At 39.0% G+C, this 26,456-nt stretch overlaps 1 protein-coding gene across 1 annotated transcript in view; it reads left to right on the top strand.

The window, feature by feature from the left end:
* LOC128535390 (latent-transforming growth factor beta-binding protein 2-like) overlaps positions 1 to 21,995 on the top strand; it is a 119,615-nt gene extending 97,620 nt beyond the window's left edge. Inside the window, exons 25-37 of the mRNA XM_053509273.1 lie at positions 1,938 to 2,063; positions 4,744 to 4,869; positions 6,002 to 6,118; positions 12,904 to 13,029; positions 13,122 to 13,271; positions 14,080 to 14,244; positions 14,356 to 14,442; positions 15,364 to 15,492; positions 16,679 to 16,819; positions 16,925 to 17,098; positions 17,215 to 17,511; positions 17,674 to 17,823; positions 20,385 to 21,995. Coding sequence (XP_053365248.1) covers positions 1,938 to 2,063; positions 4,744 to 4,869; positions 6,002 to 6,118; positions 12,904 to 13,029; positions 13,122 to 13,271; positions 14,080 to 14,244; positions 14,356 to 14,442; positions 15,364 to 15,492; positions 16,679 to 16,819; positions 16,925 to 17,098; positions 17,215 to 17,511; positions 17,674 to 17,823; positions 20,385 to 20,560 — 1,964 coding nt within the window. The 3' untranslated portion in view covers positions 20,561 to 21,995. The remainder of the gene's footprint in view (positions 1 to 1,937; positions 2,064 to 4,743; positions 4,870 to 6,001; positions 6,119 to 12,903; positions 13,030 to 13,121; positions 13,272 to 14,079; positions 14,245 to 14,355; positions 14,443 to 15,363; positions 15,493 to 16,678; positions 16,820 to 16,924; positions 17,099 to 17,214; positions 17,512 to 17,673; positions 17,824 to 20,384) is intronic.
* Positions 21,996 to 26,456: the final 4,461 nt, after the last annotated feature.

Here is a 26,456-nt window from a genome sequence, read left to right as displayed (position 1 = left end):
TCTCTAGCAAATTAAAGCCTTTCTTTGTCTTCCTTGTCTTGCGGCTGTTCCCTTACAGGGGTCGCCGCAGCAATTCTCTTGCCCTCATCTAACCCTATCCTCTGCATCCTCCTCCTGCATACTGTATCTTCTCTTTGGTCTTCATTTTAGACCTCCTGCTTGGCAGTTCCAACCTCAGCATCCTTCTACCGATATAGTCACAACCTTTCCTCTGGACATGTGCAAACCACCTCTCTGACTTTATCTCCAAAACATCTAACGTGGGTTGTTCCTTTGATGAACTCATACTTGATTCTATCCATCCTTGTTTCTTCAGTGGCACTGTCTCTAAGCTGTAGAGCATCACTGATGTCACTACTGCCTTGAGCAAATTTAAGCCTTTATTTCTGACTAATTTCACTAACAATTGGTTTTCTGATGGCCACATAGCTGTTTTGTCCTAATCCCCTGAGTTCTAATCGCTTCGTGTGCTTAGAAATGCTCTTACTTTCACTATTAAACACAGCTGTGATTTCTACTGCTTATTTTTTATGATGATGTTTAGGTCACCTCTAGTCACAGTCACGATTCCTTTTTCTTTCCAACCACATTTCTTCTGTGAAATAGATGGTTAAGCATTATTCTTCCAGGTTTTTATAATGTGTTGAATGGTTTTTAACCAGTTTTCCGTTATGGCTTGATTCAGGCCAATAATGTGACCTTTCTGAAATAGTGACCTTTTTTTAGTGTATTATATGTGTTGTATTGACAAAAGTATTCACTCACCTATCCAAATCATTGAATCATATTGGTGTATAAAATCAAGCATCTGCGCAATAAATTTCCACGCTACTAACTATTCCAACTGTTAGTTATATTATAACAAAGTGGAAGTGATTAGAAACAACAGAAACTTACCATGAAGGCTTATTTGGCCACATAAAATCAGAGAGCGGGGACAGCAGATGCTGAGAAGCATAGTGCAGCTGCACAGAGGACAGCAACTTTCTGCGGAGTCAATAGCTACCGACCTACAAACTTCATGTGTCCTTCAGATTAGGTCAAGAACAGTGCACAGAGAGCTTCATGGAATGGGTTTCCATGGCCGAGCTGCTGCATCCAAGCCGTACGTCACCAAGTGCAATGCAAAGCATCAGGTGCAGGGTGGGGGGAAAGCACACTGCCACTGGAATCTAGAGCAGTGGAGACGTAATCCCTGGAGTGACAAATCACGCTTATCTATCTGGCAATCCAATAGATGAGTCTGGGTTTGGTGGTTGCCAGGAGAATAGGACTTGTCTTTATTGTGCCTTGTGTAAAGTGTGGTGGAGTAAGGGGTTGTAATGTGGGTTGTTTTTCAGAATTTGGGCTTAGCCCCTTACTTCCAGTGAAAGGAACTCTTAATGTTTCAGCCTAACAAGACATTTCAGGCTCCCAACTTTGTGGGCATGGTCCCCTCCTGTTCCAACATGACTGCACACCAGTGCACAAATTAAGGTCCATAAAGACATGGATGAGCAAGTTTGGTGTGAAAAACTTGATTGGCCTGCACAGAGTTCTGACCTCAAGTTGGTTGAACACCATTGGGATGAAATAGAGCAGAGACTGCGAGCCAGGCCTTCTCATCCAACATCAGCGTCTGACCTCACAAATGTGCTTCTGGAAAAATGGTCCATTAACACAGTCCTAAACCTTGTGGAAATTCTTCCCAGAAGAGTTGAAGCTGTTATACTGTACCTGCGAAGGGTGGGCCAACATCATCTTAAACCCTATGGATTAAGAATCGGATGTTACTCAAGTTGATATGCATGTAAAGCCAGGCGAGCGAATACTTTTGGCAATGTAGTGTGTATCTTATGACTTTTCATAATTTATTAGTTTTGTTTGTTATTTGCTAAGCAGCTTTACTTTTTGAATTAAACATGGAAAAGTACATACTATATTATTATTCCTCACAGATATCGACGAGTGTCGCACCTTGTCTACGTGTCAGAATGGTGTCTGTCTGAACTCAGAGGGCTCGTACTCCTGCATAAGTTGCCCCGCAGGTTTCACTGTCTCAGCAGATGGAGAGCTATGTCAAGGTATGTGATGTATTTTGCTATACATTGTTGGAAGCCTGTATTATAGAGAAACGGCATATGTGTGTTTCTCTCATCAACCTTGTCTCATAGTCTCATAGAACATCTTTCTTTGCATAGAGTTTTGTATGCATTTCTGCTGCTGTACTTTGAATGATTAAGCTATTGATTCAATTGACAAAGTATCTAATTAAGGTTGTTTAATAAGGTTGTTATTAATACCTTTAGCAATGAGCGTGCATCTCTGAGTGCATGTCCTTACCGAATATGCATTTGTTAAAGAGGAAGGCGACGGAAAATGACAAAAAATAAGACTGTATTTGGAGCTACACTCACATTTAAGCCTTTTCTGCGATCAAGGAAATAAGTAAATTGGGAGAATTTGGATATCGCAACGCCAAATGTCCTCTTATTAAACAATTAATAAGCAAAATCATAGGGTTGCATTGTTGTCTACTGTATTTCAGTTAAACAGCTATTTTGAGATGACCACTTTACTGTAGAAATGTCTCGTCCTACATTACAAAGACACTTAAATTTACCCGTGCTGCACAGACCTGCTGGGAAACCAACCACTAAAGTAAAGCGAACTGCAGCGTGTCAATAGGCATGAATATATATGCTCTAGATATGCTCTAAATACATACATTTATAGTACTATATTGTCTTTACATGTAATAAAAGTACGGGTAGTCCATGTTCCACTAAGAATACACTGGCACCCAAATAAAGCACCGAGAGGCAGATTTATGCCAAAGAAATATAAGTTAACCGCTTGCACTCATACGAGGCTTTTTATCACACTTTATGGCTCTACCTAAGCGTGGACAATGCAGGATTTGTCGGGGCTGTGCTATATTCAGAAATCACATCACCGTTCACTGTTGGGAGGCTGTTCTGTTGGCAGAGTCCAGGGGATTTATGTAGCGAAAAAATTTAATTGACCTTGAAAATGATGGCCAACTCTGACTGTGAAACCATATATCCAGCTCAAATAAGATTAGAAGTGAACTAAACACAATGTGATCCCGAAAATCACTCCCAGGAAAAAAATACAGTCTGTGAAAAAGGTACTAAAGCTGCATAATTTTTTTCTAATAGGGTGGTATCCGGACCGGCACCTTGTTGGTATCTTCACTGTGTAGTTTTCACCTGGAAACATGGATATATAGTGAAGCCTTAAATATGCATAAACTTTTACGTACATAAAAACCTTTAGAGGAAAGCTTTAATGGTACACTACATGCACCTTCCTAGGTAAATGATAGAGATTACAGTACTCAGTACTCTGTTCCCCAGTAGCAAGGAAATGTGTTATATTTACTATATGAAATGCCATACAGTACAGATGTTGTAACTTCGGAATATTCGGAATGATCCTATAGAATTCGTCTTTGATTAAATAATTTGTATTGCAGAATCGCTTCTATCCAGATGTGTACTAGAAGTGTCTCAGCTGCATGCCTTCTGTCAACGCCCCTTGGCCTTTTGTCTTTTGTTGACTTTTCGCTGAAAGATTTAAAATAATATACCATTAAATTGAAGCTCTGTTTACACAGTTGCACAACTAAGAATAATTTTCATCATATAATGGTCATCTTATAATTATTTAAATTGCGTGTGTTATGTTATCGAATATAATTATTTAAGCTACATTATGCAACTCCATGCATGCGGACTGATTGGCCAGGCACGCTTATTTTTGTACTATAAACCATTAAATGGTTAGGCAGATCTGCTGCAGATATGAATTAAAGTTTGATGGATAATGTTTAGCATGATTGAACAGTTAGTGTGCTTATACATCAATAAATCCATCTGTGATGTAGATCAACACATCTGGTGAGTTCACAACCTGTGCTCACAGACAGAACACGATGTTGCATGTACAGAAAAAAGGCTGATAGACAAGCAGATGGATAGACCAGCCTCTTGATTTGATTCCTTTTTTCTTTTCTTTTTTTCTTGATGTTGAGTGGACTTTTTGTTAGTGCACACACTGAGGTTAAGGTTAGATTTACAGCAGTTACATGTATAGCATTAATGAGCTGCATTAATAGTTAAGTCATAGAGGGTAATTACAAAAATTGACAAGGCTGTATGTGTGTGTGTGTGTGTTAGTCACACAGGCGTGGGATCAGTGCCAGGGAAAAGAATTTCCAGCTCTGATATAGGATCAGTCCTCCAAGCGTTTGTTGATAGAGCTATTATGAAGTGCCTGTAATAGCTTGCCATTTTGGATTGAGCTCTCCGCCCTGCATACCTTATCTCTCGCCTCCTCCTCATCAGCCTCTCTGTCAGTGCAGTTTAATAATGCTCTGTGTGCAGACTAAAAGACTTGAGCTAATTCGCTGTGGTATGCAGTCTGTTTTGTTGGGGTATCGGCACATCAGCAGGCCCGTTTTTTTTTTATTTATTTTTTTACCTGCATTTGAAAGCGAATGACTTGGAAACAGCTTGTGTTTTGATTGGAAAGTGAAGAGGTATCGATGGTATCTAAATAAATCCCTGAATCCTTGAAGTCAATCCAACAGAAAGCAGAGATTGAAGACCACCAAGGTTTAATTTTTTAGTTTATAGCCAATTTCAGTCCCCTCTCCTCCCCACTCCCCCCCTCTCTTTCTCTTTCTCTTTCTCTCTCTCTTTTCCTCTTTCTAATAGTTCTGTTGGCTTTATGTTTCAGATATTGATGAATGCCAGTCTCCTGACATTTGTCTACTGGGTGCTTGTATGAATTCAGAGGGTTCTTATTCCTGCACAACATGCGAATCAGGGTACAGGGTCTCTTCTGACCGGCGCACTTGTGAAGGTAGTGTCCTGTGTGTGTGTGTGTGTGTGTGTGTAGATGAATAGATACATACATACATATACATAAATACTGTCTATACTGTACAGTACATACATACTGTACATATACATACTTACTGTACATACTGTATATACTTTTGAGACAAGTCTTAATTGCTGAATTTAGACCCTGTCAGACATACTGTTTGTGTTATTTTAATCTTTCTACCCAACAGTACACATTTCCAATTTATTCACTAGTCCTCTGTTGTTCTAGAATAACAACTTTCTGCCATTTATAAAGAAATTAGGTTACAATACTCTTATTGTACAAGTTAACAAAATTAATATCACATAGTCCAACTGGTGGTGCAAAAGTTTTTCTAAAACACTAGTCTCAAAAATATCACCACGCCTGTAATTAATATATAAGTGACGCCTTGCTTAAAGAGAATAACAGCCCTGATGCTCTTTCTGTCTTGTCTGAGATGGTAGGAGACCCTTACAGAAGGATCTTTGGTGTCGATTGGAGTGTGCATTTAGGCATAATATTGTTCACATATTTATCCATGGGCTAGACCGCTCTTGCTCGCAAAGGCAATAAACTTAAGGCTCTTTTTAAATGTCACAGGCCCTGGACCGCTAGATGTACAGCACGAGTGATTGAGGACTTATGATGCAATTTCTTGTAAATGAAGTCATAAAACCGATTGAGATTTACAGTACAGAAGACTTGAAGTACAGTACAGTGATGAGACACCTCGCCGCAGTAAAATATTTAAATGGGCCAAAGATTTTATGTCTGTGAATGATGATCCCACCCATGGTGGCTCGGATCCCACTGCAGTCGTTCCCATGAACGTTTAGCGAGTGGGATGTCTGATCCTGGTTATCAACAGATAACTTTCCGCCAACTTGCGGAAGAGACGCATCTGTCTGTGGGAACTGTACAAATAATCATTTACAATCACCACTTGCACATAACATGAACTAAGCTGGGAGTTATTGCTACATCCCCCATACAGTCCTGATCCCACTTTGGATAGAAGGTCATTTAAAATATATACTTTTTTAAGAATAAAAATGTGTTCTGTACTCTAACTTGTTCTTTCGAAGGGTGACAATAATTCTTTAATTATTTTCTATTCTTGTAGATATTGATGAATGTGAGGACATGGCAGCCTGTCTGAATGGACGCTGTACGAACACAGCTGGGTCCTACCACTGTGGCTGCGCTCCAGGCTTTGAGCTACTAAACTCTGTCTGCAAAGGTACTCCATTAACAATACATACAACATTTCAGTTCAACCATATATGATTTTGTGTGTCTATGGGTCTTTACGGTTTTAGTATGTGTCTGTTGGCCTGCACATGCAGTATTTCACTCACTCTGACACATCGATGATTCCTTAAGGCGTTTTCACATTCCTGGGATCGTTTCCGAAAACACTTGACCTCCAAAGTCTGGGTCATTTTGATCCGTGAGAACACAATCGTTCGGGAACCGTGCCTGAGTCCGCTTGAAGAGGTGTTCTTGTGTACAGTACAACAGACTCGGGCACAGATACTGCCACTTGCTGAATCGGACGGTGTAAATACACAAGTGAACCCGAGAACGGAGAACAAAAACAATGTGAATGAGGAAGAGGGAGAGCAATCGTTTCTGGCCACAGTACAAATTAATTGTGCATAATGTGAAAATACCATTAATTGTCATTTTGCTTACAGGGGAATGAAGTGTTTGATGTTTTTGTTATACTGTACAAATATGAATAAGTGTCTGTGAGAGGATATCTGCAGAACTATAGGCCGTCTGAATGTAAATGGCATCTTCAAATGTACCTGTCAAGCAGGTTATCATCAAGCTTGTCAAGACAAACACACACACATCGCTCATCATAACCTCTACAGATCTTATGAATTTACTTTAAAGTAAAATTACTGGGGTTTTGTTACTTTCTGACCCCTTTAATTTATTCCACTTTTTGGAAAGGACATTTGACATTTAGCTGTATCAGATGAAGTGCTCAGTTACGTCATACGCCATGCTTAATGTGAACAGTAAAAGCGTGACACAAAGCATGTTAAAAGCGTTCGGTGCGTTCAAGACGGAGTTGTAACACTGGAAAGTGTGGAAAGCAATTGCCATCTGTTCCACTTGACCCTATTTCATGCAAAAACGTGTTGAGTACAACAGATCCAGTTGAGTTTGCATAGTGCAAGCCAGAGTAATGAATGCTTCCAGAGAGACTGGGGTGAAGTTAAGGCCAGATCTCTCACTGATGGCTGCCGAGTTTGTATGTAGACCGCGCCCTGCTTACTGAAACAACCGTACTGTGGAGACACGCCAAACATAAGTACGGTGCTGAAGTGGACCAACAAACTTCACAATAGTCTTTTTTATTTCTGAAATCACAGCATAATCAAGATAGGCATGGATCGACATGGATAGGAGAGGAGAGGCAGGGACAAGCAGTGAGAATGTTAAGCATAAGAAATTGTGTAGAGGATGGTGTTGGATAAGAAACAGGAGAATGATGTTTGGTGAGAGAACAAAAACCGAACCCAATTTTTATTCATAACGGACCTCAGCAAGATATGTCTGTAGCCCTGCTTTACAATAGAGACCTCGTAGAATCTGGTCAAAAAAGCAGCCTCAGTGCAAAAGAAAAGCAAAATCTTCAGAATAATGTCTATTATTGTTGCCTATCCAGACCTTGTTACCATGTTATCATGGACCTTTACCTTAATTAAACACCTAAAATGTAAATGAAGACAATCAAACCGGTAATACGATGCCGTCCATATAAAAGAAACTATTGGTTTCTATTCACGTATGCTAAAATGTTCCTAACCTATTTCCTAACCCACATAGCGAGCTACATCAGATATTCTCAATCTTGTGCAATGCCAGTTAACCTACACATACACACACCCTTCTGGCCTGTGGCCACTCAAAATACAGTACTGGCCTCTAATTAGGCTATAAATTTGTCTTAGTGCTTAAGTCCGTCTTCACGCAGGCAGTGACGCCAGGTCACCAGCTTGGGATTTAAAGGTAAAAGTGATATATGTTCCCATCTGTGCCTACCAGTACATGATCATTTGGGAATAAACAGTATATATTCTGGACGACTCTTCCACCAAGTCATGTATCCCAATTTCGATTTCAATTTTCTAATGAAAAAAGGTATTGCTGGATGTGATAGAAAAGCACCAGAAGATGCAGCACCAGGCAAAGAGCTCAAGTTCCAGCCTCCAAACTCCTTAGATCCCAATCTGACTGAGCACCCATGACCAAACAAGTCCAAACCATTAAGGCCCTACCACACATCCTACAGCACCCAAAGGATCTGTTGTCAACGTCCTGGTGCCAGACACCACAGCACACCACCAAAAGCCTTATGGAACCACGCCTTGAGGAGCCCAAGCTACGTGGTTTTAATGTTAATGGTTTTAATGTTATGACTGACTGGTGTAGAAGCTATAAATACACTAAGATCTTTAGTCTCGTAATTCTGTACTTGTTCGATCTCCAAATATTATACAAGCAGAATACAGACAGTCCTTAATTACAACGTTTGCGTTTGTTCTCATGATTGACTTTTGGAGAAAGTTTAAGTATGTAATATGTTCCATAGCTGGCATCACTAATAAATCCCTCCTAAGTTATGCAGTAATGCAACAATTATCCCCGAATCCTTGTTTAATCATGCATGTGGCCATCATTGTTAATTTTATACTGGTTGACTTTAGGAATTCTCCCAGTTCAAGTTTTTTTTTTTCATCGCATGCTTGATGATGCAGTAAAATGGCGATTGTGTTAGTGGCATTATTAGGATTAGTGCTGTTTTTCCATTTATTACTTCATCATTTTAAACCTAATCATTCACTGATATTGTAAACAAGGTCCAAAATGTATATTCATTTGATTTCTGTTGTATGGACGTGAACTTATTAAATCTGTAAATAAGGTTTATACTTTAGGGTACCATTCCCATTTATTATGATCCATATTTACTTTTGGATCTGCGTTTCTGGGCTATAATCATCACAACTATCCATTCCCAGCATGTGAAAAAGCATCACTGGCTCAGCTTTCCGAGATGGTATTGATCCGATTTAAACTGTATGTAATATATAATAGATCCTCTTTAAGTCTATTAAACTACATCAGGTATATTTGTTTTCTCTTACGGAAGAGATGGATATTGTGTGAAAAGTTCTCGCAGGATGAATATCTTTGTGAACAGACAGCTGTTTGTCATTTTAAACGATTTTCTGATAGAGTCCAACAGTGCGCTTGGGACCGAGTGCAGGGGTAGACACACACACACACACAATGAAATATGAGTCCACTTGTTCGTTATTGCTGTGTGAGGATGAGACTTAGCCAGAACCTTGTGTTCTTTCTGTCAGGGAGCGATGGGGTATGTGGTCTGTAGACTCTCCAAATTCAGCAGCTTCACTGCATTACACATCATCTACACTGGTTACATGGTTAGCGGTTCAACACTGTGGCACTGATCTCTCACCCAGAGTACTTAGGAAACACGAACATGAATATGACAACGTTGTGTAGCTTTCCAAATAAGATTTATGGATTATGGAATATGTGAAACTGTGCTTTAAACTGAATGACTGCTGCTGTGTGTCACTTTAAGCCTAAATGCTTGAATCGTAACACATAAGACCTTTCCAGTGTTTTGAAAACTTGGCCTTTTTTTTCCCCTATGTGACTTGACATCAAGCGTTTGATTCTCCCTCACAGTGTATCTTAGTGGTTTTGAGACATTTCCTCAACTTTGCACCAAGTTTTCTGTGGGTTTTGGATTGTTTCTCCAAAAGCGTTGCTTTTAACGAAGGCCAAGTTCTTGCTGCATATTATGGCGTATTAATATTATGAAATATGAAGGCACTTATGACTGTCAAATTCTCATCAAAATGCATCTGTCCCCAGTACTAAATGTTGTACTCTAAAGATGCTCTGCTTTGTGTGAGGAGAAGCGTGAGTGCTAAAATATCATCACGAAACATTTAACAGGCGTTTCTTAAACCTGGCTTTTTTTATTTTCTTTTTTTTTGCATTTCATTTGACTTCAAAGGCTTGATTTTCTCTGAGTTCTTGGTCAGTGTGTATTTGCGGTTTTTAGACACTTCCTCAGCTTTGAACCAACTGTATGATGGATTTTTTCTTCGTTTTTTTTTTTTGGTTTTTCCCAAAGTGCTGCTTTAAAGGAAGGCCAAGTCTCATTTTCTGCAAGAATCCATATAGGCAACACCAGAGAATAAATTACACTACGATCACCAAAAAAAAGAACCTAATACATTGAGTTCTAAACACATTTATACCAAAGCCTGTGCATTTGCTGTACTATGTTGGGAGTCGAGACAGCTGGAACCTGAATTATGGCCGGGCCTTTCCGGATGTGTTCCTCCCAGACACATACCACTTCTTTGGTGGGATTTTATAACTGCTCATTAGTCATTTTTGACAGTGCATATTGCGAAGACTGGCTGTTAAAACCACCATCTAAGAATCGGAATTAGATACTGGATCACTCTTCATGCACTACTGGGTATTTGTGGTTGTCAGAGAGGTCATAATTGGCAGACAGCTCTCACCTTGGCCTGCCTGTGAAAGCCACATTAAATAAGAGCTGAGGCATTTATCCACAGGCTACCTTGTGTTCTGAGCTGTTGAGCCCAAACCCAGATCTCCAGCATAGATCTCTAAACAAAGCTCACTTGTTTCAAGTTCATCTTGGAAATGCCTGCAAGGTGATTCCATCATCCTAATAGAGCAATGGATGAGTGGCTTCCAGACGTTCCGGTTACTCACTGAACTTTTTTATCCACTTACAAAAAAAATAAAAAATCATCACCTATGGATAATGACCAGGCTGTGTAATTTGATTGTTTTTTTAAGAATTTGGAAGAGCCGAGATGTTTGGAGACGGAGATTGTCTTTGGCTGTGCCTGACAATAGTTCAGAGTTCTGAAGATGTCTGTGTGGTGATCTGCAAAATAAATGTTTACATTTATGTCCAAGCCACACTTTATCTTATAAAAGCCACGTCTAATTCTCTAATTCTCTTTAAGGAGGAAATTATCTTACATCAGGATTTACACATAATTAAACTAGATTTTTGCACTAATTTGCCTTTTTCCCTGATTAGTGCAGCGTAAGTACACACATCCATATGCTCAGCTCTGTATAATACACCAGATAATGGAAAAAAAACAACTTAATTACACTTAAGTCACCCTATTTCATTGAGTCGGTATGAAAATCTTGCTCATACTCTGTGAGTTCTTGTGCTTTTGCTACATCAGTTCCTCACGTCAGCGAATAAACCAGTTATTTTTCACACCTATTTCAGTCCTCACATGATATCTGATAGTCTGGCCCTATTCTCAAACTTAAAAGAAAGAAAGTCCAGCATTTGTCATCTCTCAAAAGAATGAAAAAAAAATGGCTAAAATAAATATGATGTAGCGAGTGAGCTCTAGTGTTACCTTCTCCTGGGTTCGCACAGCTGGCTGTACCACTACCAGTGCTGTTCAAACGCCCACTTAAGCCTTTAACACAAAAGGAAATGTATTACAGAGAGACATAAAAGATGTTTTGAGCTAAAGTTTCCCCTAACCCACGCTGAGGATTAGGCCAGACTGTGGGTTTATTATGGCACTGTGGTGTGAATCGTTGTGTGTTTGAGTGAGTTTGTACAGTGGATCTAAACATCCATGTGGACTTTCAGATAAAATAACAAGAACACCACAGTATCATATTCACTCTTTGTTGCTGCCTTATTAAGGCTGGAGTAGTTTTGGCTGTGATGGAGTATTCCCTGACCACTTCAGTGTCTGATTGTTTTCCAGCTGTTTGGGTTCTGTTCCTTCAGTCTAACCGCAGGCTAGCGCTGCTTAGTGGGAGTCTGTCTCTCATGACTGTCTCAGACTGCTTATGCTTTTTAGGAAACGTTTGCCGCCATCTAGTTTTAGTCTAACATCTAGTTTTTATTCTGGTCTAAAATGTTTAAACTGAGTATGCAGGGATAACGTGCTCTCTCATTGGGCCCATGATCAAATTATCTTCTCAGTTCAATTCAATTTTTCAATTCAATGTTATTTATATAGCGCTTTTAACAGTGGTCATTGTCTCAAAGCAGCTTGACAGAATGAAAAGGAAATTAATGCAAGTGTGTATGAGTGAGAAATTCACAAATGCGTTTAGATAATAATGAGATTGGCCCTGATGAGCAAGCCAAGGGTGTCGGCGACGGTGGCAAGGAAAAACTCCCTGAGACGGCAATCTAATTCTAATCCTAATCTAATCTTATCATTCTCTGGATGCCTTAGGATCCTTGCAGGGTTGGCATTTGTCTACTGGAGCTGGCACAATCTCCAGATGCCTCGGGATGGGTAGAGAAATGAAAAACAGGTGGTAAGAATAAGCGTAGTTGCCGTTTAGGATATAAGCAATCTACATTTTCATTTAGGCATTCGGCAGACACTCTTATCCAGAGCGACTTACATTTTTATCTCATTACACATCTGAGCAGTTGAGGGTTAAGGGCCTTGCTCAAGGGCCCAACAGTGGCAACTTGGTGGTTGTGGGGTTTGAACCTGGGATCTTCCGAACTGTAGTCCAATGCCTTAACCACTGAGCTACCCCTGGCCTAGCAGCACGAGATAAGAGTGTGCATTTAGATGTACTAGAATACGAGGTTATGGGTGAATTACGTGTATGACAGATTAAAGAGATGCATCTTGAGTCTACTTTTAAACTAGATTGTTTTGATGTAGATTTTGTTTTCCTAGGAACTAGACAAGACAAGGCCTTCATACAGCTACTCTGTTCGAGTGCTACAGTACGGCACATGGCATTATTCCAATTTCCTGACAATTATCATGACTACTGATAGATAATTGCATGCTCGAAAATTATATGAACTTTTCCATGCCTTTATCTCTTACAAAAGAAAAGCAAAAATGTAAAAACTTTAATTTTCCAGATGTTGATTCTTGCTCTGTATCTAATTTTTTTATTTAGACATCAATGAATGTGACGACGACATGATCTGTAGCAAGAACGGCTTCTGTGAGAACTCGATCGGCTCCTATTTTTGTCATTGTGACCAAGGATACGTCAGTATACCCGAGGGCCAAGGTTGCGTTGGTAAGGACGTAGAAGCTACTTTTTAAACTCATATGTATCCCTCATTTAAAAAGCAGTTTGACTTATTAAAATACAAACGTGTGTGTGTGTAGATGCAGATGAATGTCAACTGAGTAGTGAGTTGTGTGGTGAGGCTCATTGTGAGAACGTGGAGGGAAGCTTCCTGTGCCTCTGCCCCACTGATGATGAGGAATTCGACCCCATTACAACACAGTGCAAACCCCGCCACATGATCTTACCAGGTACAGAAAGATAAAAAAAAAAAAAAAAAGGCAATCACTAATGCATACCAAACATTTTTTGCCTAATCTGTAATGTAAGTTGCTCAGAAGGCTGTATTTCCACGACAGGTGCAAACAATTTGTAATTTCAATATCCCTGTAACTCAGTTCAGTTACAAATACAGAACAAATTCCGCAAGTTCGTCCAGGTTCTTGTATTTGATTTGATATTCCATATTGTTGCATGCAGCAGGGAGACACGGCCTTAAGGCCAAGTTTCAGTCAATTTAATTCGGGTTCAGGGTGAGCTGTTGGCACTTCATATGTGAAAACAGTTTTTAACATCTAACAGCCGTGAGCATAACAGATTACTGAGCAGCAATGCAATATGGAAAAGGCCTTAGAGGAACTTTATCATGTGGTGTGAAATTGCCCTGTCAAACTGATAACGGAACAGAGTATGATTTCAAAACTCAACATATTTTAAATCTCATGTTATTTCAATCAATCGATTAAAAAAAAAAAAAAAAAGGTACAGATTGTTGGCTTTGTTAAAGATTTAGATTAAACGCGTTGTATAAATATGGCCGGATGCCATAGAACTGTGATCAGGTCGCTTGGGTTGTGTTTGAAATATTCGGTAAACATTACAGCATTGACTGAGCAATGAGTTCAGTTTCCTGTGACACAGCTGAGCTCATCAAGCCTAGAGAGTATTTTAGTTTAAACCCAAGTTTAATACCTGAAATAAAGAAATGTCCGTTTGTTTTACGATGTTCCTCTTTTCTAACTGGTGCTTTTTATGTCTTCAATGTGGGAATCATATCAGACCCTACAGACGAACGGAGGAAGGATTGCTACTACAACCTAAACGATGCCAACTTTTGTGAAAATGTGCTCTCTAGTAACGTCACCAAGCAGGAATGCTGCTGCACTGTGGGAGCAGGCTGGGGAGACAACTGCAACATCCACCCGTGCCCACAGAAAGGACATGGTACGGTACCAAACGAACGACTTTGGGTGCATTTTTATTGACACCCGCTATATCTGATCGGTGTCTCTGTCTGTCATATGAATGTTTCATATTGAATGTGTATTTCCTTAGTGGAGTATGCCGAGTTGTGTCCTCATGGTCCTGGAATTCTGCCCAGCATCACTTCAATCCAAGGCGTCAGTCACCACATGACCAGAGGTACTTTTGCATCTGCAGTGCTTTGAATTGAAATTACAGAAGAAAACATGTTTTATGTGTTTAACAGTGCTATCAATCAATAATCAGACAAGACAAGTCTAGTAATATTGTAGAAAATATTGCGTGCACGAAATGGTCCATTTTAGGGCTATTTATGATTCTTGCTATTGTTCTGCATGTCTGGATGTTTATCCTTCCACAAGGTTTTCCCTGTTTGAATAATATTTTAAAGTTGATTCAGGCATACAAATCGGTAACAAGCACTAGGTTGTTGGCGCTTGATGTATCCACGTTGATGCCTTAGGAATTCAGGTTTAATTTGTTTTTGTTCTAGTGGAAAATTCTAAATCTAGTCTGTTTCACACACAAAGACCTGAACACAGCTGTACGGATCCAACTGCAGTAAAGAGAATAAGGGAAAACGTACTATGTTAAGATAAAAATTAGTTTGAGGCTCGTGGTCAAGACCAAGACAAAATAGAGACAATTTATTCAGGAACAGGCCCGGGTATGATCGGAATACGCTGACCAATAGGAATTAAAATCAAAGTAAACAACCTGGTTATAATCATAATTTAATAATTTTGTTCGTTTTATTCAACATACAAAAATCACAAAAATATGCACCAAATTAATTGTGGCTTTGGCAGTGATGTTGCCAAATGTTGTCGACACATCTTATTCGATGTGGTTATGAATGGTGTAATTATTATAGCCGTCTAAATCATAAAAGTCCAGAGTCCTCATTTGCACTCATATGAACATAGAGCCTTGTCGTCTGTATTACTAGGAGAAATGCTTGATGTTTGTACGGACATATTTACAATATTCTATCACACATGTATTTACATTTGTGTAGACATTTTTTATACTGTATTATGCTATAATTTCGTAATAACTATTAATTACTTTTGCCCACAGATGCAGATGAGTGTGAGATGTTTGGTCCAGAAATTTGTAAAAATGGTTATTGCGCGAATGTCTACGCCTCGTATAACTGCTACTGTCACAGTGGCTATTACTATGACAATGTCCGTATGGAGTGTGTTGGTAAGTCATTTTAATTCATGCTCTTGTAAACGAGCAAACAAATAAATAAAATGTAAACGATGTAAAAATAAGATTAATATGTATTCATACAGTATTAATATGTAAAATAGTACGAGGGGTGTTCAAGTCCAACCAGGACTTTTGATTGTGCAGAAAAACCGAACATAGTTATGAGAGTAAAATGTACCTTTATTTCTCTATATAATCATCCGTTACCTTGGGATTATTCTTGGACACCATCAAGGTAGAAACTTTTCTCGGTAAATCAGAGCCATGATCTGACTGTCTGATTCAATTAAATTTTATTTGTATAGCGCTTTTAACAATTGACATTGTTGCAAAGCAGCTTTACACAATCAAAAGAATTATTTAAGTTTGTATGAAATGTGAATGTGTATGAATCAAAATGATAAGACTGTCCCTGATGAGCAAGCCGAGGACGACGGTGACAGTGACAAGGAAAAACTCCCTGAGATGGTAATAGGAAGAAACCTTGAGAGGAACCAGACTCAACAGGGAACACATCCTCATCTGGGTTAAAATAGATAGCAGGGATTGATCTGCATCATATTGTGTGAGACTGGAAATTCAGTATAACAGGAGATGTGTTAAAGTTAAAATTAAGTCCAGTTTGTTCCTGGAGGCTCAGGTAGACTGTAGGAATCTCCAGTCCTGAACTATCGAATGACTGAAGTCCTCAGAGAACAGCTGTCTGCAACACACAATTAAAAGTCCAGGTTTGACTTGAACACCCTCATGCTTTCTTTTTAAGAAACATTTCAAACCATATCCACTGTTTAGAGGCACAATAGAGTCACCTAAAACTTGAGCTCATCTATTGGTTTGCCTTTCTCTAAAATGCCACATATATTCGCATAAAAGTGCACTTATTTAAGGTGGCACGGTGGCTTAGTGGTTAGCACTGTTGCCTTGCGCTTCCAGAGTCTGGGTTCGATTCCCGTCTCTGTGTGCATGGAGTTTGCATGTTCTCCCTGTGCTGGGTGGGTTTCCTCCGGGTACTCCGGTTTCCTCCCACAGTCCAAAGACCTGCAGATTAATGCCAGCTAATTGCCGTTCCCACATTGACCGGAGTGTGTGAGTGTGTATGTGTGTGTGCCCTGCGATGGATTGGCACCCTGTCCAGGAATGAATTTGGAGTAAGCGTGTATTCTTTACATTTGTTTAGATGATGATGAATGTAAGGAGGAAAATCAGTGTGAAAATGGAGAGTGTGTGAATACTCCCGGCTCCTTTAACTGCTTCTGCCCCCCTCCAATGGTGCTGGATGAAACACAGCGTCGCTGCATCTCTGCCAACAACACAGAGGGTACGTTCTGTGATCTCTCAGGATCTCTCACTGATGTGAGCTATACTGCTGACCTGTATATCTATATGATGCTCATTGTACTCTTGTATCTCTTTCTGCCTGAAGGTCCTGGCAGTTACGAGGATTACATTCACACAGACATCTGCTGGCAGAAACTTAAACCTGATACCACGTGTATAAATCCCATGCATGGTATGTCGACTACCTACACTGAGTGTTGCTGTCTCTATGGTGTTGCCTGGGGATCGCAGTGTGCCTTCTGCCCTGAAAGATCATCTGGTGTGTTTTTATAACTATTTCTATATATGCAATTTCTGGAAATGTTTAACCTATATACTGTATAGCATACACTTTCTAAAGTCACACAACTAACCACAACTGTAATCTGCACACAGAGGACTTTGCTTTATTGTGTAACCTGAACAACAGAGGCTCTGACAGCGTACGGGAGCACCCAGGCTTTGAATACGGACCTGGACCTGGACCTGACACCGCACCTGAGGGACACAATCGTCAACCGTTCTGGGACTATCCCGTGTTAGAACGTGAGACATTTTATGGACCTGAAAACTTTTTGACCGAGCCTACCTTTATTGATCACTCAGATGAGTACAGCGCTAGAGACGGAGGACGTGTACCCGTGCCCAGACCAAGAGAGCACCAGCCACCCTTTCGAGTGCTGACCGACAGGGGTAACTTCATTCTTCTTTAGGATAATTGCACAAAGCACAATGCATTACGCTTCTGATATGAAAAAACAGAAGTATTAATAGTAAAGTATTAGTATTTTGTATACATACTTAATGTGAAAGTGTCTTTTAATCCATGCCCTCTGCTATTTCTTTTTCTTTTAGGTCATAGTGCAGGATTTGAGGGTCTGCAAGCAGAAGAATGCGGCGTCTTGAATGGCTGTGAAAATGGCAGATGTGTCCGTGTGAGAGAGGGCTACACGTGTGATTGCTTCGATGGCTATGAGCTAAACTTAGGCAAGATGGCATGTATTGGTAAGACTTTTTATTCTCTTACTTAATTCTATATTAGTGTACTAACCAGTTAAAATACACATCTATTAGAGATGGCACAGTGTCAGTATTTTAATGATACAAGAAAAAACATGGTGGTTTGGATATCAGAGACAGACATGTACTGTAGGATACCTGACAATTGGAAAAAAATGGCACAGGTTTAAGAAAGAAATATATTTTTTGTTACTGAAAATGTTAAATGTTATACGTTACTACCGATCCATTATCTATATCAATTATGCTGTGTAGTGTTCCCGGAGGCCTATCCCAGGGATCTGAGGGCAAAGACAAGACTCATACACCCAATTGTACACTATTTAGAAATTTATGCCCACATGTCTATAAACTGTGTAAGGAAAACATAATAGCCAGAGGAAACCCACCAACTTCATAGAGAACAAGCAACCTGAACGCACAGATGAGATTCGAACCCCTAACCATGGAGTCCACAGTGCTAACCAGTTTATTATATTTGTTTTATTTACAATAATTGATTCGTATGTGTAGGAGTATAAACTGTGCTTTAGTATTAATAAACAGTTCAGCTTGCAAGTCAGAGTAAAATAAAAGTACAGTATTCCCTGTGTGAGGGAATAACACTTATGTAGGGAGGTTATGCACAACTTTACGCAGACCGACTGTTTTTAACCGCCGCATTTGTTAAACCGCCGCCTTACAAAACATGATCTATGTAGGAAGTTAGCCTAGACGAGATTTAAAAGATTTACCATGAAAAATATTCCCATGTCATTTTCGTGAAATATATTAGCGCTTGCTTAAAGAGTCTTGCCAAACAATTTGTATCTGTTTTGGCTCATTGTACTCAGCTGCAGCGTGTTTTCCCAAACCGCCTCTCATATGTTTTATAGTCGTTTCTTTAATGATTCTGGATCATATCGACATTTTAGTACTTTTGGCCGTTTAAATTTACAGCAATCTCGACTGAAAGTGCTAGAAAAGTGCTATATAAATGGCAATTACTTATCTTGCTTTATCACACGTGAGCACCTCAACACTCCAAGGTTAATTGGTACACGTATGCACACTGATACAATGTTAAAGAAGAAAGCAAACCTAATGCAACATGTCAAATCGGCTATGTAGTAAAAGATTCTGACTTAGATCAAACAAAATCTTTAAACACACACACACACACACAAACACACACACACACACACACATGTGCCTACTGTATATTCTATAGGATTTAACCTGCGGCAAATGTTGTGTATTTTACCCTCAATCGCTTTTCTAGGATTCATCCATGAAACTGACGACTCTTGGAAGTCTCACAAGAATGCTTCTCACCATGTGCTCGGCCAATCAGGGGTGCTGACAGTAATGCTCTTACATTAGTTGCCGTGATTCAGAATTCAGAATAAATGATCAAAGTGTGCTCTGTGCCGTGTCTAAGCTCAAACCGCATGCCTTTGAGCCGAAACCCCTTGATTCATAGCCACCCTGTGTAGTGTGCCGATTCTAAACAGTTGAAATGTGTTCCGTTTGTTTGAAGTGTGGTGGAAACTCAGAAGGTGCTACTTACCTCATCATCCAAGAAGCTGGGTCTATACTGAAATTATGAATCTGAATAAATTGTTTAAAGATCCTGATGTGCAAAACACAAACCTTTCATAAAACAGGCACAAAAAAAGTTGACAGAATTACTAACAAATTCTATAGAGTATAGAATTTCTTTTATGAATAGCATCTTGTGTCTTCTCCATTTGGTCTTATACTTATCAGCCATAACATTACTCCAATACTCTGTGGGTTCCCCTCGGGGCATGACTCCACGAGGGGTGTGATGTGGTATTTGGTCCCAGGATGTTAGCAGTGGATCCTTTAGGTGCTGTGGGTTGCAGAGCAGGGCCTCTGTGCATCAGACTTTTTTTGTCCGGGACAGTTTGGAGGCCGGGTCAGAGGCAGTGGGGTTTTTGCCTGCTCGTCCCCGTGTGGAGTTCGGCTGTGGTGCACTGGGTTTTCTGGTGCCTGGCCAGCTTTTGCAGCAGTACAGTATGTGCTGCATTGGCTTTTGTGTGGGATCGGGCCGGACAGACTGGCCTTTGCTCTCCACAGGCATAAATGAGCCTTGGTTGCCTGTGATCCTGATACCACTTTACTTGTATATGATTAATAATTAATGTTGATGTGTTGGGGACATGTCATGTAGTGTTCATGATATGGTCGATCAGTGAGCTGTATGTCGCATAATGATAAATAATAAGAGTATTTCTTAGCAATTACTATGTTGTTAATTATTATTATTATTATTATTATTATTATTATTTATTATAAATGTTAATGAGTATGTTTTAATGAACTTTTCCAGCAGCTTCAATATCATTGTTCTGACTGGTGTGTATCAATGTGTGGTAGTGTGTTTTTCTCAACCCCACCCAATTCAAGACATTAGGTTTTAAATCACAATCCTGTTCTAGGCCCCTTTAGTATCCATATCTATTGTCATTTCCACTAAGCCATACTTTTTAATCAACATACCTCTCACATTCAATTAGTCTCTCCTTTTTCGCCTCTTACAGATATAAACGAGTGTGAGGATATCAGTGACAAAGTGGAGCTGTGCAAGAACGGAGTGTGTACCAACACAGAGGGCTCATACAAATGCACCTGCTTGCCAGGCTTTTTGGCTTCTTCTAAGCCCCACGAGTGTATCCCAGAAGATCAAGATTCTGTTGCCCACACTGTGGCAAACTGATGCACTCATGTCTCTCTCTCTGTCTCTCTTTCTTCTCCCTCCATCACTTCTCTAAAGGACTGACACTAAACCTGCATCAGTGAAGCCGAGCCAGTTGAGCTCTAAACATGAGCATACACTGTTACAGTCAAAAGCCCATTCTGCCTTGTACATAAAGAGAAATTTTTAAGGAAGTTTAACATGACCCCTAAAGTAAAACAGTTCTTGATTGGTTCTCATGCTTAAAATCATTTGCACTGCTTTCCCGAAAGTCACCCTAATAGAGATTATCAGTACTTTATTGACCATTTACAAACTGGATTTGTTATTAGAGGTTGTTCCAGCTCAGGCTTGTGGGTTAAGGCTTCATTGAGAGGGTTTGGGATTTTTGTACAGATCTAGTACTATGTATTTAAAATTGGTTTGTTATATATTCTAATAAACTCATCCAGTACACTCAATATTTTGTTTGACCAAAAAAGGTACAAAAAAAAAAAAAATTCTGATTAACCCTGTAGATTTATAGATTTCTGTACAAATGTTTTGTAGCACTATCTTTTATGTATGGAAAAAAAAAGGTTTACACTGTATCAGATAAAGTGTATGTATCCTGCCCTGTGGAGCAGACTATGAAATGTTATTTTATGGAATGACTGCACTTTTTAACTAATGTTATGTGGTGCCTTCAATCCAGCGAACACCTAGTTCAGAGATATTCAGCAACGCGTAAGCGGCACATTTGCTTGATAATCATATAGTCTACTTTGAACTGAAGTACTTGCATCCATTATTGCTGGCTAGACATTCAAAAAGCTGCCTTAAACACAACGCAAACCACTTTTCAACAAAATATTCTGTCCTGCTGTTGAGCAATATGACATGTATATTATAACACATTAAACATTTTACTACATGGATTATAGCAGAGCATATGCCCAAACCTGAATATTACAGAATAAATACACAGACAGGTGAGAAATGAATGAGGGGTAAAAAAAAAACAAAAAAAAAAACATTATTGTGTTAGGGTGTTAGACCACAAGAGCTCGCAGAACAGCTTTAGTGAGATATGGTACAGATTCAGATGAATCAGTTTCTATAAGGCACCAATCAATAGCTACCAACATCTCTTGATATAATAATGACCAGTTTTCCACAATAAAGAAGAGATGTTATATGCATCAGTATTCCCTACCATTTTCAGTGAAGCCTTGGTAAGAAACGTGCAACCGCCTTCTCTTGGGCTTAATACACATCTTGAAATGAAGTTATCATTGAGTTTGATTTTTGATATTTTTGGAAGGCATTTTTATACTTAGTGCATCATGAAGATGGTTATGAGTAGGTTGTAGGAATGAGCCCTTTTTAGGGGAACTGTGGTGCATCCTGTTTTGTTCATTCCACTTAATTACCTCTGACTGTAGTTGTTTCTGGACAATAAAGTCTGAAAATGACATTGTGTCTCTTGTGATATGTATACGATCTATAAACCACCATAGTTTAAGTAAAGCACATTTCCTTGTTACGGTGCTATTATATACAGTACAGTATTATATACATACAGTGAACTTTGTGTTAACTGTTATTGACTGTACAGTAGGAGCTCTTACGCACATTCTCTCAACACCAACCCCATCCACCAGTGGAACCAACACTACCATAGGAGTAACCTCAGGACATCTGTATTAGCAAGATTAGAAACTGAATAAGCAAAGACTATACCGCTCAGTTTTTGGTGAACGATGAACTGAACATATCGGTTTGCAATTAAAGGACTGAGCTGAGGTACTTGACTTCTTTCTCTGGCAAGCACAAGCTGTCACTCCAAGTGTGTACGCACACAGGCAACTATTCAGGATAATGTTTCCTCATTTCTCATGAGCTGAAAAGGGATGTGGGTGGTTGGTACCGGTACGGATAAGTTGTGCAATGTGGGACGTTTGCTAATATCCTGTGAGCTGAAGAAAGAAGTTGCCCATCTCTTTTAGTCAAAGCAGTGAGAGATGTAGCGAATCAGATTTCTCGGCCGAGGTAAAACACGGTGTGTGCAATGCATGTGGTGTTTTGTACACTGGAAACAGTTACTTATTTAAACCATTTTGGCCAGATAATGTGATGGATAGATGGGTAGAATAAGGTTCTACTGAAAAAAAAAAAAAAACTTTCTACTGCTCAGAATTTTTAGAAAATTTGAATAAAATAAAGTAAATTAATTTGACAAATGAACGTGAACTAGTTCATTTTTAAGTATGAATACAAAGAAGTTTATTTTAATGTGTGAACTGACCTTCGAGCTAGCTCTTGTGAAGTGTGAACTTCAACAGTACATTCCTGATTGGAGTGGTGGACATATATACGCTAGAGCTTTTGACCTTATCCTATTTGTCTTCAAGAAAAAAAAGGGAAAGGGATCTGCCTAAGTGCAACCCAGCTCATCAGACGATGGATATACCCCACCCTGGAGATACCTACTGTATATTCATCATTACTGTGGCAGTTACTTACAGGTTTGGGTTGCCAACACTGGAAAGGACCTTGCTCAAGGGTTTAACCGGCAGCATCAGGTCTCGAACCGGGGACCTTCTGATCAGCAGCACAACACCTTAACCTCCAAGCCACCCTTGCCTCCATTTAGCTTAAAACATTGCTGTACACAATTACACTGTTAATTGTGTAACTACTGACTCAGAGTCCTACTTTTGACTGCTACTCTCAAAGCATATACTGTATTACTAAGACAATTTACATATGAAATGCCTTTGCAAGCCATTTATAATTAGATCAAACAATATTAAAAGAACAGCTCGATATCATACTCCATCACTAAGTGTTGCTCTGAGTTGTGTTTGTTGATGCTAAATACGAAATATTAAACAATGACTGGATTTTCTAATATGCACTTATATATAAATATACAAATAGTAAAGATATTTGAGGAATGACTGAGAAGTTGCATGTGTGCCTAATTATAAAAAGTGATCTTCTGTCACATCCACATCGAAACCTGTATCAGACTACAACAACAATCAAAGCATACAAACACAGAAGTTGATTACCCAAGAGCCTTCATGAACTCTGTCATGTTCGCATTCACCAGCTTACTAATTACACCTGGACTCAATTACATTTACTGACAGCTACAGTACAAGAGGACTTTTAGTTCCTCCAACACTCTTTCTGAATTATTATGGTTAGTGATTATCAAGCTGGATAAAACAAATCTAGTTTTTGCCCTGTTTGTCTCATCTTTTCACCCTAGCCTGTTTTCCAAGTTTATACTGTACATCCCTGTGTTTGTTTTGATCGCTCCTCTTGAATTAAAAGAGCATTAATTTGCCATTTCCCCACATAAATAAGAGATGATAAGTTATGGTTCTATTTGCAGCAGGATTGTGATCTATATCTGCATTACAGAACCGCATTTTTTAAAAGGAACATTAGTAGCAAGTTGAATCTGAGCTCACATATTTCATCACCTTTGTTTTAACAGTCTTTATCCTCTTTGAAATAAAAAAAAAAAGTGTGTCACTGTGTAAATTAACCACATAGAAACAAATGGCACTGTCAATCTGTCTGTGAATTCATTCTAAATCATAATAATCTAAAAGCGTCACGGTTGTTCGACATGCAGCTACACTGATGTGTGTTCTTGTACCATTGTGATACCCATGGATAACCAGAAAAATGAAAAGAGTTTGTTTATTCACTGTCCAACTGACTTATGTCACATTTTTTAACGAGCTGTGTTGCAGTTACAGCTGGTTCTACTTCAGCTATCCCATGCTTCAGTGACACTTCCAAATAAGACATTGGGCATTTTTAAATTTAATTTTTATTTCTTTATTTTTATAAAATACGCAAAAATAAAGCAGGATATTTTGGTATTGCATTGTGGATTAAACAGATGTCTGGTTATGAATTTGAATTGAGCATGTGTTCTGCACATGTGCCTCAGATGACGATGTAAAAAGAAGAATCAGTGTGAACATGGAGGGTGTGTGAACTGCTCAACTGCTCAATTCTCCTACTGCTTTTGCACTCCTCCACTGTCCCTGGATAACAGCGTCCCTGCGTCTCTGCCAGCAGCACAGAGGGTGAGCCTCTGATTTCTCATGCACTGGTCTGTGGTGCACTGCTGATGTGTATTCTGAGTAAAAAAAAAATACAATCATATTATTCTCAAAGTCATGTATAGACGCCATTAAATCTCAAACATATAACCACTATCTTCAAGACAAAACATCTTCTGAGACCCAACAGTACTGTTGTGTACATTGCAATTTCTCCTTACTGTTTCTCGCTATTAGCACCTGATAACTATAACTACGAAACAGGAACAAGTTTGGCAAAAGTTATATACCTCAATTATACCTAATAGTCCTCATACAGTATGAGGATCAGACAAAGATTATTTATACAGTGTAGTTTGGGAAAAACAACTTTCATGCCCTCATATCAGGACATTCAAGTCTCAAGTGGTTAAACCATGGAATTGAAACATTAGAGCATTGCTATTTTGTGCAGATGTGCAGTTTGCATTATGCCCTTAAAAAATCATCTGGTATGTCTGTTTTGTTATGTCTGCACACGAAGATTTGCTCTGTGCAGTAACAAGAATAACAGGGGCTTCGGCAGATTATAAAACACACCAGGATTGAATATGTACCTGAGCCGGCTGTAACTGCTAGTCATTAACATAAGTATTTTTATATATAAAGAAAGTTTATTTATAGGTCATGCATGCTTGTAAAACTCGAATTGTGACTGTATGCTGTAAATAAACAGGTTCATACCTGTAAGAGAAGCTCATTATAGCTCTTTATAATAAAATGATATAAACCAGGGCTATTTATATTAAGTCCTGAAGGGCTAATGTCCAGAACACTCTGTACCAGAACTTGAACACTCCCACTATACCTGCAGGTCTGGATTTAAGCAGCCTTGATATGAACTATGTGTGCATGTGCTCTGTGTTGAACTTACTGAACTCTTATATAGTAGAGTATCCCTAATACAATTTCATTGTCCTAGTTTAAATCTCTGTTCATGGTTTGCATAACATTATGGCTAGATTAGATTAGATTAGATTAGATTAGATTAGATTAGATTCAGTTTTACTGTCATTGTGCAAAGGACATGCACAAAGCCAACAAAATGCATTTAGCATCTACTTATAATAAATAACAATGTGGTAAATGTGCCCATATGTACAGTTAATGTACAGAAAGTGCAGAATCTGTGTGGCTGTGGAAGCTTAAGCAGATGGATTATATTACCTTAACAAGGACATGATTGGGTTACAGCTGGCCTCTGTCTTTTAATCATTACAAAGTTTTTAAAATCTAGACACTAACTGAAAAGTGTGAAATAAATAATGATTACTATATTTTATCATAACACTTCACATCTTTCAAACGTTAAGCATTTTACATACGCAAACTCATACAAAGCAGCAGAATAAATTAAACCTATTGCTTTATGTTAGGTAAGTTATGTACTGCACTAAAGTACATACTGCTATGTTGTTCTGCCACACACCTGACAGATGCTGATTTTCTTTGCAAAAAAGAAAGAAAAAAAGGAAAAAGGATAGAAAGAAAGAAAGAAAGAAAGAAAGAAAGAAAGAACACAGTTGGAGGATTAGGAACCATGTGTATCATGTGTTAAAACATGCCACTCAACTTTAATGGCAAAATGCCACCATAGAAGTGCTCTTCATAAGGTTTATTTTCTATACCCTTTATATGTATAGAAAACATTGAAAAGTCATCCTTGGATCTCAAATATATAACCACAACCTTCAAGACATAATACCTAAAATACTAGTATTCAAATTCCATGGTGCATTAAGAAGAAGCGCCTAAGGAAAAGGTTGCATGTATTTCAGTGCACTCGTGCTCAATCACTTTTCCAAAAT

The sequence above is a fragment of the Clarias gariepinus genome, chromosome 13 (assembly GCF_024256425.1).
Source record: "Clarias gariepinus isolate MV-2021 ecotype Netherlands chromosome 13, CGAR_prim_01v2, whole genome shotgun sequence".
NCBI lineage: Eukaryota > Metazoa > Chordata > Actinopteri > Siluriformes > Clariidae > Clarias > Clarias gariepinus.
The sequence above is the reverse complement of the archived record's forward strand: the minus strand, read 5'-3'. Positions and strand labels throughout refer to the sequence as shown.